General features: G+C 31.3%; 1 protein-coding gene across 1 annotated transcript in view; it reads right to left on the minus strand.

Moving 5' to 3' along the window:
* The window catches only part of LOC143046194 (receptor-type guanylate cyclase Gyc76C-like), a 76,462-nt gene that overhangs the window by 13,359 nt on the left and 41,131 nt on the right, over positions 1-21,972 (minus strand). The window contains exons 4-12 of the mRNA XM_076219236.1: positions 19,952-20,098; positions 8,933-9,105; positions 7,650-7,785; positions 6,793-6,938; positions 6,225-6,330; positions 5,399-5,477; positions 3,585-3,708; positions 3,149-3,304; positions 1,384-1,488 (exon numbers count right to left, since the gene is read on the minus strand). Coding sequence (XP_076075351.1) covers positions 1,384-1,488; positions 3,149-3,304; positions 3,585-3,708; positions 5,399-5,477; positions 6,225-6,330; positions 6,793-6,938; positions 7,650-7,785; positions 8,933-9,105; positions 19,952-20,098 — 1,172 coding nt within the window. The remainder of the gene's footprint in view (positions 1-1,383; positions 1,489-3,148; positions 3,305-3,584; positions 3,709-5,398; positions 5,478-6,224; positions 6,331-6,792; positions 6,939-7,649; positions 7,786-8,932; positions 9,106-19,951; positions 20,099-21,972) is intronic.

Consider the following 21,972-nt stretch of genomic DNA (forward strand, 5'->3'; position numbering starts at 1 on the left):
TTCAAAAGAAATAAGGAACCTTCAGATTTAATTTTTTTTCCATCTTGACAATATTATATAATATTTCAGTCGCTATCATAGTTGTAAAATCATATTAAAAGTAACGTTTTATATTTATAGTTAATGAGGAAGGATCACGACCATTGTTGTTAAATATAGACGGGAAAGGATGCAAAGACCAAACAACAAAACCAGAAGTCATTAAACGAAATAATGATACACGACAATAAGTTGAGTAAAGAAACAAATACAAAGAATAGTACAAATACGTCTAAATAAGTGACAAATATATTACAGCCATTGTTCTTCTCAGACGTTATCCTACGGGCTATATCAATTAGCACTTTAAACAGTATAGTAATCTGAAAAGGCCTAGACATTACGATACGTGTGAAACAATCAAACGGAGAACCCCAACCGACGTGATCTATCACTAAACAAAAAAATTGTTTTACTTTTGAATATAGTGTGCAGATAAAGGCAACAGTAGTATACCGATGTTCAAACTCATAAATCCATGGACAAAAAACAAAATCGGGGTAACAAACTAAAACTGAGGGAAACGCATTAAATATAAGGGGAGAACAACGACACAACACTACAATGTAACACACACAGAAACGGACCAAGCAACAGACAAAATCCCACGAGAATAACAAATATAACGCAATCGTTAAAGATGTTTAGTATCCAGCTTCCTAGATACAATTGCATTTAGGAAAACTTCTACTAGTAGTCAAATTTAATCAAATCTTTAAATCTTGACAATAATGTACAATTGTTTTCAACTCCTGTTTGATTTTGTAATAATTTACACATTGCTTTACTCCCTAGTTGTTATATTCACCAACAAAATGTTCAATAAGAATTATATGTCCCGTGATATTTTGGCGTCAAATTTAAAGGCTCACAATTGATCTCAGTATAAGTAATTGTTAAATTGTGTCGAAACACGAATGCATTTTTTCATATCCAAGGGTAACTGTCATCTAAAAAATATAGCGAAATATCTCTACGAATTTGTAGCCTTGGTTTGAAAAATTGGTCTTCGTTCTGTTTAATCAAAATCTCTTTACGTTGCATAGTACGTTGACCAGCATTATCCGTTAACAAATTTTGTGTGTGTTGTATGAATGACAATGCTCGGAACAGAATAACTAAAGTGGATTTAATTGCGGACGTTTTATTTCGATCATGTTAGTTATACTTTAATTTTCTATTTGGTGTTTTTAAACTGTTATTTCTCGTTTGGTCTATTTATGTTTTTGCTATGACGTTGTTAGTTTATTTCGACATCTCAGTTGGAATGCCCTTTTAGTATATTTCGCCTGTCTTTAGCTGAGAAGATATTTCAAAAGTGAGATAGGTAGATGTGTTACATACCTGAAGGCTTCCTTTAAAACAATATTCTGTGACAATAATAAAATTATGTGTATCAACACAAGCACCAACAAATGGATTGATATTCATATGTCGTAAATCTCGCATCTGAAAACATAAATTGGTGTTTAGTATCATAAATTTAAACCATGATTGCATAAGCAAAATACACAGGTGAAAACAAAAACGTTACAAATTTTTGACGTTCTGTATAAAGGGACTATGTGCAGTGTGTGTTTGTTTTGACAGTCTATATCTCTATGTGAGTTTTTCCCATATTTTCATCTTAAATTCATTTTTATATATTATGGTTTATGTAGTTAATGATTAAATCATTTAAAACTTGTTAACAGAGTGCAGTTTTGTATTTGTCCGTTCCCATAATCGTTAACAACTGAATAGAGATAATTATATACATGAAAAGTTGTTGTGACATTAGGTGAATAAACTATTGTCTCATTGATGATACTAATCCTCTCCTTTCTTTAACTGTATGTTGAAATAAACTATCATCAGAACGATATTATATCATCGTATGCAATGTTAATAAAATCAAAAATAGCTGATGGTGCACTTTTACATCTGAGTATGTTACAACGGTCTTTCAAAATAAAATTCCCACAAACACAACCTTGAAGAAAATATTTATATAATAACCAGATTTGTATAGCATTTATTTTAGAGAAGGCTTGTATCGATCAAATCGTTATTTGCCATAACTAATTGTGAGAAAACACGTATATATTGAAATCACTTCAGATATACCAAGAAATAAACATTTACTGTATTCATCGAGGATAACTAATGTTTCCGAATAAATGTAAACAATTCTTTCTGTAAAAAAAGTATGTAAATTCATTTCATAAATTTGAGAATGGAAATGGGGAATGTGTCAAAGAGACAACAACCCGACCATAGAAAAAAACAACAGCATAAGGTCACCAACAGATCTTCAATGTAGCGAGAAATTCCCGCACCGAAGGCGTCCCTCAGCTGGCCCCAAAACAAATATATACTAGTTCAGTGATAATGAACGCCATACTAATTTCCAAATTGTACACAAGAAACTCAAATTAAAATAATACAAGACTAACAAAGGCTAGAGACTCCTGACTTGGGACAGACGCAAAAATGCGGCGGGGTTAAACATGTTTATGAGATCTCAACCCTCACCCTATAACTCTAGCCAATGTAGAAAAGTAAACGCATAACAATAGGCACGTTTAAAATTCAGTTCAAGAGAAGTCCGAGTCTGATGTCAGAAGATGTAATCAAAGAAAATAAACAAAATGACTATAATACATAAATAACAACAGACTACTACCAGTTAACTGACATGCCAGCTCCAGACTTCTTAATAAGTCTATTTAAAGGTTTTGTTAGTTTCTGAGGTGAATACTGACATTTTTTGAATGCTTTATAAAGAATATTTCCATAAAAAATTGGATGTGAAATACCTGAACGTATAAGAAGTCTGCATGTTGAGATATATTTACGAATGATGTCCTTATACTGATGATAAAACTAAGTAAATGTTTTGACTAGTTTGTGATATCGAAAACCCTTGTGTAATAATTTTTCAGTAATACTGTATGCATCCGGGATCACAGGTCACTTAATTTTGCAGATGTGTTACCAAATTGTGTGGAATAGCATAAGGTGTTTTGGGTTTTTGAAGATATTGGTTAAAAATAAAATATGAGGTTCATATTTTCTTTCACCCTATGTGTGCATGGTATGTAGAAAAATAATGATGCATAAATATTACCATTTTCATTTGTTTTTTAATGTCTCTGTTTATATGCAGCATTTTACTTTCATATACTTTCAGTGCCACTATTTGGCCTTTATAGGTACCAGTTTTTATATATACTTGGGTGAACGACATCCGTGAATCTAAAGATTGATTACTGTTTAAGGAAACCTGTGGAATATAAAATGAAATTTGAAACTTTAATACTATGAACATGATTCTTTAGTATTCTGAACAGAGGATAAATAAAACATTGACACTTTAAATCATTGACATTTTATCAGCAAAAATAAGGTTAATGATTATCATAAAGTTATGGTCTTGATAGTTGCAGAATGCAGGAAGCAGAAAAAACGTATTTCACTATCAAAGAGAACACAAAACTGAATATAATGTAACCTTAAAATCGTTGAATATTTTTTTTTCTGTTATAAGTACACATTTTACTTACCGTACTACCTGCATTAACCATTGTTACATATGGCGACACTTTACCATTAGTGTGAGTGGACTTAATATCGTGTGTATTTATCTGCCATGATAAACCAGCAATTTCCTGTTCATATCTCCAGTTCCTTTAAAATAAAGTATCATGGTTCTATAAATACTCTTCGATAAAATCATAATAATCAACACCAACTTGTTTGATTCACGAACTTGCCAACTTGTAAACGAGTTGACTTTGTAAACATGAATATCAATAATGTGGTCATTTTTATAAATTTCCTGTTTACAAAACTTTGAATTTGTCGAAAAACTAAAGATTTTCTTATCCCAGGCACAACTTTGTGGAATTCTGGATCCTCAATGCTCTTCAACTTTGTATTTGTTTGGCTTTATAAATATTTTGATATGAGCGTCACTGATGAGTCTTATGTAGACGAAACGCGCGTCGGGCGTACTAAATTGTAATCCTGGTACCTTTGATAACTATTTTCCAACAGAAAGACGGCAAACCTATGACAACCAACTGAACTCCTTCATATGTTTTCAATTTGCTACTTTATTCGTCTAGCCCAATTTTTATAGCACTGATATGAGTATGCATTATCTTTTAGTTTCGGGTCCAGCTGAAGTTTGGTTACTTTATTAAGTGCATCTATCCTATCGAACTTAATTAACATGATTAGGTAGGTATGACTTAATCTGACACAAAGTTTGAAAAGGAAACGAGTGTGGACGACGTAGTTGTTTCGAGTTAAACAGGTGCAAACTTTTTATTTTGTTTTATTAAAATAATTGTATTGTTATATAATAGCGTTGAACAAAACACATGTTGTGCAATGTGCGGATGATCGAATCTTCTAAATCCTTATAAAATTATACCAAGCTTTTGTTTGTTCTCCTATGTATTGTTATGACGTTGTAATGGGAAGCAGTCATAAATGTTGCATTTGTCGAGAAATAAAATGTAATTTTGGAAAGTCTACAGATTGTTTTCAACCTTTCAAAAGGACGTATTGTTATAAAACTTGCACGTCACGATTTTAAAAACTTTGAAGGTTTTTTAACGAACATATTCCTCAAAGACAAAAGAAACCTGTCATGTTGTCTGAATACTTTGTTTTTACTAATGATAAAGAACATAGGAACTATACGACTCTTTGTTATTCTATTAGTAGTTAATAACGATGTAGCTTCGTTTCATGTATGGATCTTTTCAGAGAAGACCCTTGACAGACAATTTGATATCATATATTACTTAGATACATAAGGACCCGTCTAGAATGCATGTCATCTTTTAAAAGTCACGAACCTAACCAATATAATGGTTGTAAATAGATATACACGATTCCAAACAGAAGCATTTCAAGTAAAACATTGATGCAAGTTATGGTCTTGACAGTGCTAAACACGACTCTGATTCAGCTTAAATATTATGTGTTTTTTTTATCTATTTAACGTATATATGTATGTATTCAGAATAAGAAGAGTTGTAATGTGTATTCTGTCAATTGGTGGTTACTGTGATCTCCAAAAAAGGCATCTTACCAATGTTTAATGTATTCGGATACTTCAAATGATTTGAAATTAGAAGTTTATAGATAGAAAAAGATGTGCTATGAGTGCCAATGACAAAACTCTCCATTCAGTTCCTTTGTTCGTAACAGTCATTATACTTTGAGTTTTAACATTGTATTTTTTTGTTTAAATATGTTTAGAGAAGTATTTCACATTTGAGGTGTTGTGGGGGAGACTGTTATACCTGTAGGCTACTAGTATTATGAAAAAAAACTATTAATAACATCCCTCCAACTGGCTCACCTGTAAGCTACTAATATTATGATAAAGACTATTAATAAAATTCCTCCTATTATTCCACCAACGATTTCAAGTGTATACACTGCAATAAAAACAATATAATTGTCAAGAATTTCAAGTGTATACACTGCAACTAAAAACACTAATTGTCAAGGATACTCAAGTGTATACACTGCAATTAAAAACATAAAATGTCAACAATATTCAAGTGTATACACTGCAAATAACAACATTTAAAATTGTTTTGAATATTCAAGTAAAAATGAAAACTGAAACTCTATTATAGGTATCATCCAATTGCATTACACTTGTATGCATATAAGAAACATGATTTGTTACTTTAAATGCGATAATTAAATTTTTTTTGTTATTTACAGCATTATACTATGAAATTTTAAAAAAATGAAAACCGCAAACTGAAATAATGATAAGGACCATTTGTAGCGTACAAAATGCGTCGGTTACGTTCTAATCATATAGTCAATGTTTGTGTTTGGGGTTTTCATTGATTAATCCTATATTACAGTTTGTTCATTTGTATTTTGATATCTTTTATTGTAACTTACTAAGTAAGACATAGATATTGACCCAGTAATATGAACATTTTGCGTCCCTCAGTTACATGTTACATGCAAGTCCTTATTCCTTATTCCTTTCTAGTAGTAAACGTCATATTAAATTGACTGATATGTTTCATTAAAAAAGTAGTTTACACAATATTTACTAAATACAATTGTACTGTATAAAATTTTAAATAATTACATATGATTAAATTGATACTTTTATCCAGTAGGTTACATGTATAAACTGAACTGAAGTCGATGCCTACCGTTTGGTGGAATACATTTTTCTCTCCTGTAACCACAAACTGGCTCATCTAAAGGAACCATCCCAGACACCCAGTCTATGTTGTGGTCTCTAAAGAGGGAAAGCTTCTACAATAAAGAATAACATGCTTTCAAGTTTTATTTTATAAGCAGAAACTAGAAGTTGCTATATTTATACCTGACATCCCGGACCAATAAACATATATAAAGAATTAGACACTAGTCAAAACAGAATCGTATTTTCGATAATTCGCAAAATGATTGAAAACATTCTTAAAATATGGTATGGGTTTTGCTTACTGTAGAAGTCAAAGGGAGCCTATAGAATTTAACATAGTCATCTATTGAACTCTGGTTAGTCTGCCACTAAAGCCTATTTCTCCTTTTTGAACAAAATAATAAGCACATCCTGTAAAGCTTTCGATATATGCATGTATCTGACATTCAAGAAAAGAAAAAGAAAAATGTAGATGTTTGTTTTTATCAGAAACAATTATATACACATATTGCTAACACGTGTTATATGTTCTTTAAACTCTGTTGATTAGTATCAGCATGAAATACACTTACAGGTAATTTGCTTCCAATCAGAAAGTGCCCAACAGGTTGCATTGAAAAATTGGCATGTTGAGAAACATATGGTACTCGAGCAAGTAGAGTGTAATTGCCTTCTGCATCACCATTACTATCAATACTGGATATTACACCCTGTATGCCTTGTGAATATAAAATAAAGAAGGCTGAAGTACGGTTTAAATTGAAATATGAAACAGTTAAAGTATATACAAGATTCAAGAAAAGCTTCGTAAGTTTTATATTCTTGAACACAAAACAAATGTTTTTATTGAAGAAAGAACGTCTGTAATTTTTCAACAGTACATACATTTGACCCTGGGTTTAGCAAGTTTCGTATTGTCTTTCAGTTTGATCGATGTTGCCTTTTAATATATTTTCGGCTTATTGTTTTGATTTCTTCCATGGTATCTTCTCTATCTCAGTGTTTGCCCTACACTATTTCTTTTGAATATATCAAACGTTTTGAAGTTTACGAAATAAACATATTAAATTTTGCACCAAATAAATTCAATTATTTCAAAATAAATACCAAGTATATAGCTATATGCATCACGTCTGAACGACTGTAGCTATCAAATATATATTTTATGAGAAGCAATATGTAGTTTTGACCACGAAGCCTTATATATGTGTTGTCCAGCCCCGGTGTTTGCTGGAATCATGTTGCTTAATCTTAAGTTATCTTTGAAGTGTTATTTGTCATTTCTTTTCTCTTGGTAATGGCCGGTGTGATGCTCGTCTTTGGTTTGTAGACCACCGTGATACCTACTTTTTGTTTTTTTCTATGGTTTATAGACAACATGATGTCTACCTTTTTGTCAGTGTGAAAGTATTTACTAAGCTATTCATACTTTGATAACTAATTCCGAGCATGGTTTTAATGATAGCTCTTCCATCTTTGATTGATCCTCCCGAACGTGTCATATTATCAGCTGCTTTTGCCCACAACATCACAGCGTCATATAAATAAGCGGCATATACTGTTATCTGTAAATACATAAATTATTAGTATATAAAACAGTTTAAATGACCTACATTGAGCTTTTTGTATTAACTCAATATTTGTTTAGTTTAGCAATTTGTTATTTAAAACATGTTCATTAAATTATGATGCATGACAAGAAAGACTTTGTTCTGCAGAACAATAATTCATAATGTTATATTTCAATATGATTGCAAATATGAGCATTTACCGACAAAACAACAAGAGTATTTGGACTATTATTTAGACATTTTTTTCTGTCTGAGAATAGTCACCATGGCTGAAAATTTACCAAACATGTCATATTCCCTACCGTTGCATAATGATACAAATGACGATTGGTGCATGCATAGCACGTGACGTATACCATCTAAATCTACGCAGACTTGCTCCTTTTGTTGTTGAAGTGGTTACGTCATGTATTTTAATTCGTATATTAAAATAGATGTATGAATTTTGAACACATCGGTATACTACTTTTGCCTCCATACTAGGTGTACATTTTTTTTCAATAAAAATGTAAATTAAAAACCCAACACAACTGTCGGAAATTTTCACTACATTCACAAAAATATTCTTTTTCACGCAATGTACCAAACGCAAATTGTAACTGTCCAATTAGAGAAGTATGGGGAAATGATAACATAAAGTTTAGACGATTGAGCCAAATATTATATCCTTAGCATAACCGTGAAAAATTAACAAATTTTAATGAAGGATTGTAACGAGGAAAACTATCATATGTGATAAGGCAAAAGGTGAATGACAGAATTTAAAAATAAAATATAAAAAGATAGTTTTAATATAACGCTTGGGGATGCTATTTTTTTTATCTTGTCTTATAACAAAACAGAAAAATGTACCTGTAATTATAAAATGAAGCTATCTCAGTTAAATGAAGTCTCACAATTGAATTGAGTTCCTGCATCAAAATAGATTATTTGTCATTATAAATCTGAAATCATAATTTCCAAGATGGCGAAATATTCCATACTAATTTAAATGCAGGCAAAAGGCTGTGAAACGCAAACAGTGACACCCGACAAAAAACTGATTTACGGTATCATACTTCGATAGCATCAGGAATTTGATTTGAGAATCAATCAATTTTCAGCCAATAATAGTCGACTTACATATAGAAAGTATAAATACCTTTTTAGGTTTCATAAAAGGGTTTGGAAATTCGAATGGAGGTTGTTCGTTGTAGTCATTAACAGCTTTCCGGAATTTATCGTATTGTGGATTACTGGGTGGACTTAGGGTGACTACCAGCAATGATCTAGCAGCATCGCCATTCCTTGGTTGATGGGGATTATCTGCTGTTCCTGTAAAGACAAACAAAAATAAATATAATATCCTAAATATTGACGATGATAAACAGTATCGATAATGTGACGATTTACAATTAAAGATACAGTGGTTAAATATGTACAGTAACGTAATTATAGATAGTATGTTGGTTGCTAAACATTATTTTGGTTTTTAAAAAAATCTGAATTTATTTAAACCTGCACTTAGTTTAGCAATGTCTGTTGAGTAACTACTTCCGATAGTTATCAAGTGAAATTACAAATCGTCCATTATAACCATGATAACAATCAAATTGAAACAAAATATGTTTTTTCGTATTATTCCTCCATACATCTACTTTTATGTAGGAAAAATAAATATAAAATATCAATGTTAAAACCGAAGTTTCTCAAAAACTATTATCTAATGGATAGAATTATGTTACAATGAAATAAAACAACACTGTTTGAAATTATAACTATCCGCCTTTGATCTTTCCTGATGAAGGTAATCTAGAACAGTATATAATATCCTATAATTGGGCTTTGGGCATTTCTGAACAAGGTAAATCTAGAAAAGTGCTTTGCACGCATGTACTTTATAAAGCGCTTTTTTTGAGGTTCATACTATAATTTTTAAAATACTTATAATATCAGGAAGTATTACGTATCCTGATATTGACAGATTTCCGTTCCTTAATCATGTATTCATTTTCGCCTTTGCTTTGTTAACTGTAGACTTTTTTTTTTTGTTTTAACGTACAATCAGATAGTCATGAAAATTTACTGATAAAATATAAAACTTCGGAAAAGCTGAACTTGTGAAATGATTCTTTCCTGAATATTTGTTTGTTCCGTCGGAAGCCATACCTTACATTAATGTTTATGAGATAATTGAACTTTTAATTTTTTGTTAAAGTAACTTCAACGGATGCATATAGATTTAACAAGATTGGTTTTAATTGGACAATTTTGGTATAATGAGCACATAAATTGAAGAAATAAAGGTTTCGACCAAATTGAAGAATAAACAACGTTTGTAGTATAATATGTACACGATATATACTTATTTTAGACGATTAAACAAGAATGTGTCCATAGTACACGAATGCCCCACTCGCACTATCATTTTCTATGTTCAGTGGACCGTGAAATTGGGGTCAAAACTTTAATTTGGAATCTGAAAATGCCTGTACCAAGTCAGGAATATGACAGTTGTTGTCCATTCGTTTGGTGTGTTTTATCATTTGAATTTGCCATTTGATTAGGGACTTTCCGTTTTGAATTGTCTTCGAGGTTCAGTATTTTTTGTGATTTTACCTTTAACCTCTTTATGTCTTTTCCCATGATACTTATGTTAAATAGAAACCACTTATTACTTTTCAATGGCAGAGAAAGCTACATGTACAAATCTTTGCAGGTGACAAGTGTGCACATTATAATTTTGAACGAAAGTAACCTTTCATCTTGTTCTTTTTTGTTTGAATCATGTGTTATTGTATTGTAGTCATCGTGGTATTTGTTTGCTAAGATTATTTAATGAAATTGCAGTTCAGCAAAACAATAGTTGTAAACTTATCATATTGCTGCTTCGTGTGTCAAATTAGACTTGTGCTTGCATCATAATAATCGAGTATGATAACTTGAACTTTTTTTATTCGGGTAAATTCTTTCCAAATATTTACTGGTCTGTAGACATATTACTGTTATAAACGGAGCTGTAATTATACTGTATCATGCAAAGAACAATTCAACATGCTAAATAGTTTCATTGGGGAAATCCTCCAATTTACATATTTTTCTACTATAAATTTAACTAACTGCATTAACCAGAAAACAATAATATATTTGAACTGACTGACTTTGCAACTAATCATATGAACATTAGAAGTTACAGACGGTAGAATGATCATGGGTTTAATATAAAATAAAAAATATGATACATCTTAGGATATGGTAAAGCAATCTCCACCAATAACAGCCATTAAAACTAAACATTACAAGCACAAAACACAGAATATTTAATGAAGTCTGACATTTACATTATATAAAAATCAAAGCCGTTCTATTTATTGCTGCAAAATGTACAGAAATAGATAGGTATAACGGACAAAATGAACAATGTTAACCATCACTTTCATTATCAAAAGTTAATTTAACAGTTTTAGTTGTTGGTAAAATCAACAAATAACGACATTAAGGAAGTCAGGACTCTTTTGATATCTTGTAACGACACAGGGTTTGAATCTTGAATTTTGTACAGTAATGTCCTAACAGAATAATTATTGAAGTTTTGCTATGATGAAGAAGATATCAATCAAAACAAGCATACTGGGTGCATGTTAATGTTTTTAGTGTTAAGTGGATAGTACGGTTTTGAGATTATTTTCTTTTTATAAACATTTAAAATATCCTTTTTTAATGCTGTTTGTGTAAATCGATCATGGCATTACGATTTTTAATGCTGTTTGTGTAAATCGATCATGGCATTACGATTTTTAAAGCTGTTTGTGTAAATCGATCATGGCATTACGATTTTTGACGAGAAAAATATGGTGGAAGCTACCAGATATTAACCATAAAACCAAATTCAACCCACCATGTTTTTTTCTAAAGTCAAGTTCCAAGTCAGGAATATGGCAGTTGTTATCAAATAGCCCGTGTATATGGATGTTAATGCTTTTTTTGTTGCAGTTCGGTGTTTCTGTTGTTCCGTTGTTTTCCTGTTATATTTGACGTGTTTTACTCGGTTTTAGTTTGCAACCCGGATTTATTTTCGCTTATTCGATGTATGACTATTGATAAACAGCAGTATACTACTGTTGCCTTTGTATATCACAATATATGAATGGTTGTGATCCGTCACATTTCTTTCATTGGATAAGGATCGTGTATCTGTAAAATGTCCATGCGATGAATATGCCAATACAAACAAGCCTGTCAAGCTATTGAACAAATACGCAATTAATCTCTTTTAAAGTTTCTTCAAAAAGTGTTACGAACATCTTTGTTCGAATGTTGCCGTTGACGAACGGACACATTGGTATTACGGTATGCTATGATTATTTCCACATGACGTCTTTTCTGATGATTAGAATCGGTTCGATTCAATTGTATGGCTGTTAGTTCTTTCACAAACAAAGTATGAACATAATAAAAAATAACGTATAATAAAGTGGACAGCTTTAAAGAAAAGTATTCAAGCAAGTGAGTTCTTGATAATCGTGTAGATACTTTTATATAAGCTTTGGATTTCAAATATTTTGGCCACGAGCATCACTGAAGATACATGTATTGTCGAAATTCGCATCTGGTGCCGGACAATTGGTACCATTAATGTTATTACTACCACTGGGCTGTTGCCTCTGCTGGTGGACTGTTAGTCCCCGAGGGTATCACAAGCCCAGTAGTCAGTACTTCGGTACCGACATGAAAAAAAACGGATTTTGTTTTGTTAACAAAATTTGCTGTTACAAAATGTTAGAAATTATTATAAATTTAGGAATGTATCTCCCTCATGCAAAGCTCTAATTCCTTTCACGGATTTGGCTATACTTTTTGGACCTTTTGGATTATAGCTTTTCATCTTTTATATAAGCTTTGGATTTCAAATATTTTGGCCACGAGCATCACTGAAGAGACATGTATTGTCGAAATGCGCATCTGGTGTAGGAAAATTGGTACCGTTAATGCTATTATTTAAATTTCAGAAATTTCAGTGATGAATTTCCTTATTGGTTCTATTAAAATTCTATTTAATCAACGCATGAATTAAATATGAAGTAAAACATCTTGTTTTTTTATTTGTTTCTACTACATGGGTTAAATTATATCTATTCACTGATGAATGCTTTAACAAATTACAATACTTGTCTCCAAGATCGTCATGTTATCACAAATAACAAATGACAAAAATGTTTTTGGAAAATCATTTAATTAGTGAACTCGAATAAAAGCTTCTCTCCATTGTGTTTCTGACTCTGCATTATTATATATGATTTATTGATGTATTTGTATGATCTTATGAGGCATACTACAACAGACGACAGCAGAAAGTAACATTACAATCAGTACTATATGTCATAGGTCTTCGATGGAATTGGTTATTTACAATCAACACTATATGCCAAAAGGGTTGTTTAATGGAATTAGTAAAGGAAGTATAGAACTTCTCTTAGTAATATAATCTTATATAACGGAATTCGATGAGACTGTCATCAAAGTGAGAGGGGTAGCGCTATAAAACCAGGTTTAATCCACCATTTTCTACTTTTGAAAATGCCTGTATCAAGTGAGGAATATGCAGTTCTTGTCCATTCGTTTTTGATGTGTTTTGTTATTTGAATTTGCCATATGATTATTGACTTTCCAATTAGATTTATCTCTAAGTTCAATGTTTTTGTGCTTTTACTTTTTTCTCAACACATACTTAAATTAATCTATATTGAAGCAATATTATTTTCTTCTAAATCGATTGCTCAACGCACAGTTGTAATTTTTTGATGTAATTATTTGCGGACAAGAAACTAAACACTAATTTATGCAATACTATGTGTCCAGTTGATAATAGCATGATTGGTTTGAGTAAGACAAAATGACTAAATTGATCAAAATAAATCCCTTATGAGAATGTATGCCGTTGTACATGATAAACAAGTTAGCGACCAAATCATGTCATCTTAGTTAATGATTGGCGTAACAAAGTCAGTTCAATTCAAATTCCATTTACCATACTGATGACAAACGAACTTTTAGTCTCTGCAAAATGATGTCGAATAATTACTTGGAAAACAAATAATAGTAATAATTTACTGCAGACGTATATCTCCGGATGAAGGATCTATTACTGTGGTAAACCGGGGAAATCATATTTTGAAAATAGATTAAAACTTTGAAAGACTAGTAAAATATAGTTCCTCATCACGATATAGTCTGAAATAATCATGTAAAAGTTTAGCAACTGCGTTTTATTTTAAAATATAGTCTGTAGACAATATTTTGAATGTGAAGGTTAGTCCTTCTTTCTCATGGCTAACAAGCGATTGAAAACCAACAGACTTAAATATCTTAGCAACAATAACTTGACATAAAAAATGAATATCTCAGCCAAACAAGAAATGTATCATTGAAATAGATTAATTCATGCTACTCCTCTGTTTACAATGTTTCTAGGGGTTGTAAACTACTCTATAGCCCTTAGCTATATGGTGGTTATGTATTGTCAGCACACAGTCCTACCCAAGACCTTTGACGACAGAGAACCATGGTGAAACAACATAATGATACACTGTAAGAATCAGTATGAAAGGGCGTAATTCATCAAATCGGTATGAATCACACCAAACTATCGCAGAAGGTTTACTCAATTACGGAAGTACTCGCATAGAATATTTAATCTTCATAAAAAGCCGATACTTCGTAATTCTGTTAGCATTTTGCGAATTAATATGCATGTCCCGTAACGTTTCACGCGCTTTCTACGTTTAAACTTTCAGAAATATCTGTTTGATAAATAAACTTTTCATTGAAAGTAAAATGAGTTCAATAACTAATTAAAAAATATTAGACTAAGGGCTTACTTGTATTTGTTTCTATGATTTATTCTGGTTTATGGTAATTATGAACAATTAAAAAGTACTTATGATAACACATTGCGTCTCAAAATATATCGATGTTTATGTTCAATGCATGAGTTGCAATGTGGTTGCACTTATCATCTTAAAACAATTATCTAAATGTCGTATGTTCCCGTACATTTTCAGTTGATTCGGGACTATATGCAACTTATGACGGTTAGTGATATAAAGTGACCATTTGAAATTGATTACATAATTTAAAAAAAAATACCATCATTGCAAAATTATGGTTAGGTGATTAGCGATATTCATTGATATTGTATTTTTTGTAGCATTACTTTGTGTTAGATTGCATTCTTTAATGTGGAAAGATACAAACGTTCTTCTAATAAAAAATAAGGTTGGCGCGTTTATATGTGCATTTCAAGAAGAAAAGTCGTATGTAGAGAAAAAAGGCGGGAGATAGTGTTTTGATAAAGTCCAATAAAGATAGAAAACATCACGATAAATAGACGAGAAAACCAACTAGAGGCTCTAAAGTGCCTGTGTCGCTCACCTATGTCTATGTGCATATTAAACGATTATCTCTATCTATAATGAACTTGGCCCAGTAGTTTCAGTTTCCAGGAAAATATTTTGTAAAAAGATACAAAAATTTATAATATTTATGAAAATTGTTCAAAATTGACTACAAAGGGCAATAACTCCTTAAAGAGTCAATTGACCATTTAGGTCATGTTGACTTATTTGTAGGTCTTAATTTGCTGTACATTATTGCTGTTTACGGTTTTTTTCTATCTATAATATTGAATATAATAACCAAAAGCTGCAAAACATTTCTAAAAATTACAAATTATGGGGTAGCAACCCAACAACGGGTTGCCAGATGAGTCTAAAAATTTCAGGGCAGATGGATCTTGACATAATGAACAATCTTATTCCCGACAGATTTGCTCAACATGCTTTGGATTCAGAGATATGAGAGAAGATTTTTTGTATAAGTTTACGACGACGGACGGCGACGGACGACGGACTCGCAAGTGAAGAGAAAAAAGACTAAGCACAGTCGGCAAAATCCACGTTGGATTGAGTATGTTTGTATAAAGGAATGTGATATAAGGTTATCAACGTACGGTATTTTAACAATATGTCTTTTTCGTACTATTCATTCTAAAAAGAAATGAACTAATTTTTCACTTCAAACACCATAATAACCACAAAGTATTCCTTAATATTCCGACAATCATGCCTAATTTTGTCAAACTCTAGGGAGCATGAAATTGGAAGATTTTTAAATATAATGCGTTTTTCAATTGCAAGCAATTTTACAAAACTTAAACTGGTATCAGCAGAAAATCGGTTAAGCTTCCTGGATGTAATTAAATTCCAATAAGGCTTACAGTTCAAATACTAGGGGATAATAGAGTTTTTCGTAGTTTTGACTGGTACTGAAATAACCTGATTGTAAATATTCAAGATATATAGATTTCACCACTGCAACAAGTGTGTTACGATATTTCTCCTCTAGAGAAGATAAAGTTTAATATTTTGAGCGCGAGGCTTGCCTAGCTTTGTAAATAATTTAAATTTAACTGCTGATAATGGAGAAATATCGTAATACACGAGTTATAGTAGTGGAATTTGTTTCTATAATGACTTTTTTTCATGATTTGCAGAATGTTGTACACTCTATATGTCACGTCATCAAGCATAGTCGTCTCTTTTATGACTTCCCAATAGGATATTAAAAAAAAATTATGAAAATTTACGTTATAATTAAATTTCAACCAATCATCTGCCGAAAACAAATTTTTCACTAATGGTGTGAAAATAGCACAAAAATTAGAGAAAATAGTACCACAAAAAGAGAAGTATAACGATTAACTCGAAAGGTTGTGTCGCGCTTGTTATAATGTTTCCTAGTTTCAACACTATGAAGTAACATTGGTACGATCAATTTATATTTGGGAATAATGTTTCACTAATCGATCAGTAAAAGGTCAACTACATAACATATCCCAGTTTCTTGTGTCTTATTGTTTCCCTATATAGAGTTGTTGGCCATAATCTGTCACGTCTATTAGATATGTACACACTGGTCTATATTCCTAGCAATTGTCGTTCCATTGCATGGTTGGTATAGAGCTTTTAAGTGTGTCAGCTTTTAATGGACCTCCTCTTTATGAATTTACCTTGGAGTTGGCAGAACCGTTTCATTGCAAAAGAACAAAATGATGAAACTATGCTATAAAAGAAACATATAACAGAAGTACGTAACAAAAGATTATTAAAAGTTGGACTGTCACATTAATAGTTTTATGGAATACAATTGAAGATAACACTTCAAAACAGGTGGATCCTTATACGGCCCAATAATCGAAGTGACCAAAGATCGACATCATACGTCTTAAAATATATGTAAAAATAATATCAAATTATGGCAAATCATCAGTTGGTCCAATCTTTAACCTTAAATGCTTTTAACATGATTGTACATTCATTTTATGACATACGCCGTGAAAAAAGTATTGCAGGAACGACCACACAGAGTAAACTCGTTGTATAGCATAAGAAACACAGTGCCAACATGACAGGCTTATTCAGGTATTGCTCAACATTCCATGAAGTATCTTTTTTGTGTAAAATTCATGTAATGAGTGCGTTTTTACTTTCATTCAAAATATTGAACCAATGATGAAAAAAGTAGATAATACTTTCTTCGGCAGTTTCTTTTCTTCTAGTCTTCTTCCAGTATGCAGGCAACATAAAGATGTAGCATGTTTTCTGTATTGACTAATGCGTGACAAATATAAACGAAAATCATTCTAGATGTGTTTGAGCTTTTTGTTTTGCCACTTGATTCGGGACTTTCCCTTTTGAATTTTCCTCGGAGTACAGTATTTTTGTGATTTTGCTTTTTATACAACTCTATACTAAAGGTCTATCTAATTTAAAAAAAAAAAACTTGATGAAAAGAAATAGAGCCACGCGCATTGATAATTATTATTATAGGTATCGTTTTACGATAACAGTATATATTTAATAATTCCTGGTTTCTTTTTAGATAAGGTATCAATTCATTAGATAACAAATAGATATATCAACACTCTTACGGTATTGATGTATATTAGATAAGGTAAAATATATCAATCCCTGAGATTCAATCTTAGAAAACGTATAGATACGTCCATTAAATAAAGTGTAAATATAATTAAGGACCCCTTGAGAATTGATATTTTAGTTCAGTTGAAGAAATATCAACCCCTTAGTATCAATTATTTTATGGATAAGATACTAAATTAAAATATCAATGCAAAAGATAAGATAAAGATAAATCATTCTATTGATAAGTTCAAGATATATAAAATAGAGCCAACATAGTATACCGGTGTTTAAAAGTTCTTAATCGATCAAGAGAACACAAATCCGAGTTTCATCCAAAACCGAGAAAACACATCAACTATAACAGGAAAACAAGTGAACACAGGAACACCGATGTGCAACAAAAACAAACACCAACAAACATAGAAACGAACTATTTGATAACAACTGTCATATAAATAAGAGATTAATATATTAATTTCTGAAGTATCAGTCCTTACATGAGGTACACATATATATCAACCTCTATGGTATCAATTCTTTCATAGGGAAAAGATAGATCAACCATTAATGTATCAATTATGAAGTTAAGGTTTATCAGGTATAAACCATTAAGGTATCATTATGTAATTAGTATGGCATAGGTCATAGACCAACCCATAAGGTATCAATTATTTGAGTTGTCCTTATTTCTTTGGTTCAGTAGAAAACTATATGTAATAGAAAATTAAACAAAAAGATGAATTCTATTTTTGATACGTTGCATTTAAGTGATGTAGGGGGAAACATCCGCTATTGCTTCCGAAAAAAAATGAAGTTATTTATAGCCTGAATGGTATTTTATTAACAGCACTTTAAACATTCCATGAACATATTTGTAGAGCAACCATAAAGATAAGTGTTTGATTATTAGCATTATAGGAGCATTAATCTGATACAATCTGATATTAACAAATACTAAGATAAATCTCCATGTGCGACGAACTCTTCATTACGATACTTTTGAAATATTACGCAATAAAAAAAAAACATTCTAGGCATATATTCTTGTTTGATACGATCAGGACAGTGTTGCAGCAATACATTAAGTGTTCGTTGATTTGTAATATTTGTGAAAGAGGTACTCTTTATTAATGAATACTTCTCCTTTTTTGACCCGAAAGATAAACAATTACATACTAAAAATATTTCAAAGCATATGGACAATGTGTACCACTTTGTTGTAACGAGACAGACTTTGTTTATTATTACGAGACAGAATTTTTACTAGAGTTTCTTCGGAAGAATGAACAGAAGCTATTATTGTCTGTTCTGCTATTTAATCAATTTTCATTTACTATATAGACTTTGAATATATTGATGAAATCTCTGATAGAATTTGAATTAGATTATTCAAACGATATACCTGTACTGAGCTCAGCAGGAACTACTTTGCATCTAAGATATATTGCAAATTTGATACGATATTTCAGGGTTTTCCTGTAATGATTTTCTTGATGGAGGGTTTCTGTTTACAAAAAAGCAAATGTACCTAATGTTCTCAATTATAAAAACTGAAATCATCTGTTGTAGACACTGTATGGACACAATAATTTGATTTTTGCTGATATATTCCACTTTTAAATATAGAACAACACTAAATAAAGGCAACAGTAGTATACCGCTGTTCAAAAATCGTAAATCTATGGACAAAAAACAAAATCGGGGAAACAAACTAAAACCAAGGGAAACGTATTACATATAAGAGAACAACGACACAACATTCAAATGTAACGCACATAGCAACGGACTAAGCATTAGACAAAAACCGATGAGAATAACCAATATAACATCAAAACCAAATACATGAATTTGGGATAGAAAAGTACCGTGACACGTCTTATAGTAATGTGAATTCACACTCAAATATAGGAGAAAACAAACGACACAACGGAAACACAACGTAAAAATGTTACACACAGAGAAACGAAATATGATATAACAATGGCCATTTTCCTGACTTGGTACAGGACATTTTTAAAGAAAAAAATGGTGGGTTGAACTAACACACATAGCAACGAACTAAGCATTAGACAAAATCCGATGAGAATAACCAATATAACATCAAAACCAAATACATGATACATATAAGAAATCATAGCAAATGGTATATTACACTGTTTTTATATTTAAATGTATATAAATTGTGAAAATTGATAACTTACTTTTGAAATATTTAAGTGGAACTGTACTGTCAAATGTATCAAGGTCTACATATATGACGATGTATTCACCAGTATCTAGCAGCCCTCTGTCGTATAAGTTTGTCATTAAATCCACAACAGCATTAATATCTCCAAGTAACACATATACTGTAACAAATAAATATGTAAAATCTTTCATTATGGTAATATATTATAACGCCTAGTGTTGCCATACAAATTATTTTTCATAAGATAACATTATGACCATATTTAAGTTAAAGGAGACTCTTGTTGGAGGAATTGAATTCATGAGAGATCGGTTGAAAGAGTTTAACATTTGAAAAAATTTTGTAAAGGAGAAATTATCATAACAACATATGAACCTCGTCTTGAATGGCATCGACGATATTTCTTACAGTGTTATCATTGGTACAGTAATCTTTTTTTTCTAATGTGCTAAGCGGACTTGGTAAACTTGTCGTGTGAACATATCAACAAACTATTTTTTTGTATTCTATTAGCCAGTAAGAGCTCTACAGAGCTCATGTTTACTGTATTAATTTGTACATATCATGCCGGACTCTAAATAAAATTAACCTACTTAGTTACTTACAAGAACAAACGATGACGTTTTTGTTTCCTTTCATACCGCAATATATTTATTTTTAAAATGAGCGATGAACTTATTGTCGATTGCATTGTGTATACTTAGAAGTATGGATAGAGACCCTCCACAGTTACCAGTTTAGATACATTGTAATCCTGTGGCTTTTGATGTTATTGATAACTGACCAATATTTGTAAACACGACATGGGTAATCGAAATGAAACCTTTGATTAAAATGAAACATTTTCTGACCTCAAGTCTTAGTTTAACTGGCTAACATTAAGTACAAACATCAAATGAATAAACCCCAATTATTATTGAAGTTCTACATGGTTTTTATTTTCCCTTGGTTCGTTAGATACGTGTCATATTGCTGAACTGAATATCCCGCTAAGAGTTTTGATGTTGTCTGTCTAATGATCAGTATACTGCTGCGGTAAACAAGATTAATAATTACTCTGTATTCACTAAATGGCTTTCTTCAAGTAAATGACTGTTTTTCTTTGTTTTAGAGGCTAAAAGCACTTAGTTGGTTTATTTTGAGATAATGATAGGTCATTTATCAAACACATATCTAAATGATGGGTTGAAAAATGATTTTCCTTTCACTTATCGTTCTATTTTTGCCTGGTGAGGTTTGACTGAATTTTAAATATGGCACTACATTGTTATACGCATTAAACTAATGCCATTTTCTATTGACACCAACATAAATAATGAATGGAAGGATCTGACATGGTCATTTAGATCTAAGATACATGGTCAATACATAAATCATGTTATCTGTAATCCAATACTCCTTCGTTGTGAATAATGGTGACACTTTAATACAATAAATACAGTCAAACAGTCACTGTGGAGATTGCGAAAACGTTTGTTTCACAAGGTGAAAATGTATAAAGTAAACGTTGTATTATCATTGGTGCATGCCTTGAAATATATGTCACTCTGTGTTAATCCCCTTACTCATTGGGCAATAAAAAGACAGAATTGTATCTGTTTTCTGGGTTTATATCGTAATTGATAATCGTAAATATTGAATGAATCTGGTCTCAATGAACGTATAAAATACACATTAAACAACCCATCAAATCATTCGCATATTAGGTTTAAATGCTTCGTGGACATCAATAGCCAGTAAGCATTTAGACGAAGTGCTGGAAATATTGCAAGAACACATTATGTTTAATAAAAGATTACGATTGCGTTTTGTGATCTTTGGCTGCAAGTCGAGTAATCCAATGTGACGCATTTGCTAATGTGACGCGGCGTGTATATTACATTACAAAAGAAATGTTTGACTTGGAACCTTCAAGATATTATTTCATTTTTTATTTACATTGTTATTTTGATAAATTTATTTGAGAAATATAAATCCAAAATATTACATTTCTTTACTGTTCTAACCCTCAACACAGTAAGATTTTAGTAATTC

The sequence above is a fragment of the Mytilus galloprovincialis genome, chromosome 9, assembly GCF_965363235.1.
Source record: "Mytilus galloprovincialis chromosome 9, xbMytGall1.hap1.1, whole genome shotgun sequence".
Lineage (NCBI taxonomy): Eukaryota > Metazoa > Mollusca > Bivalvia > Mytilida > Mytilidae > Mytilus > Mytilus galloprovincialis.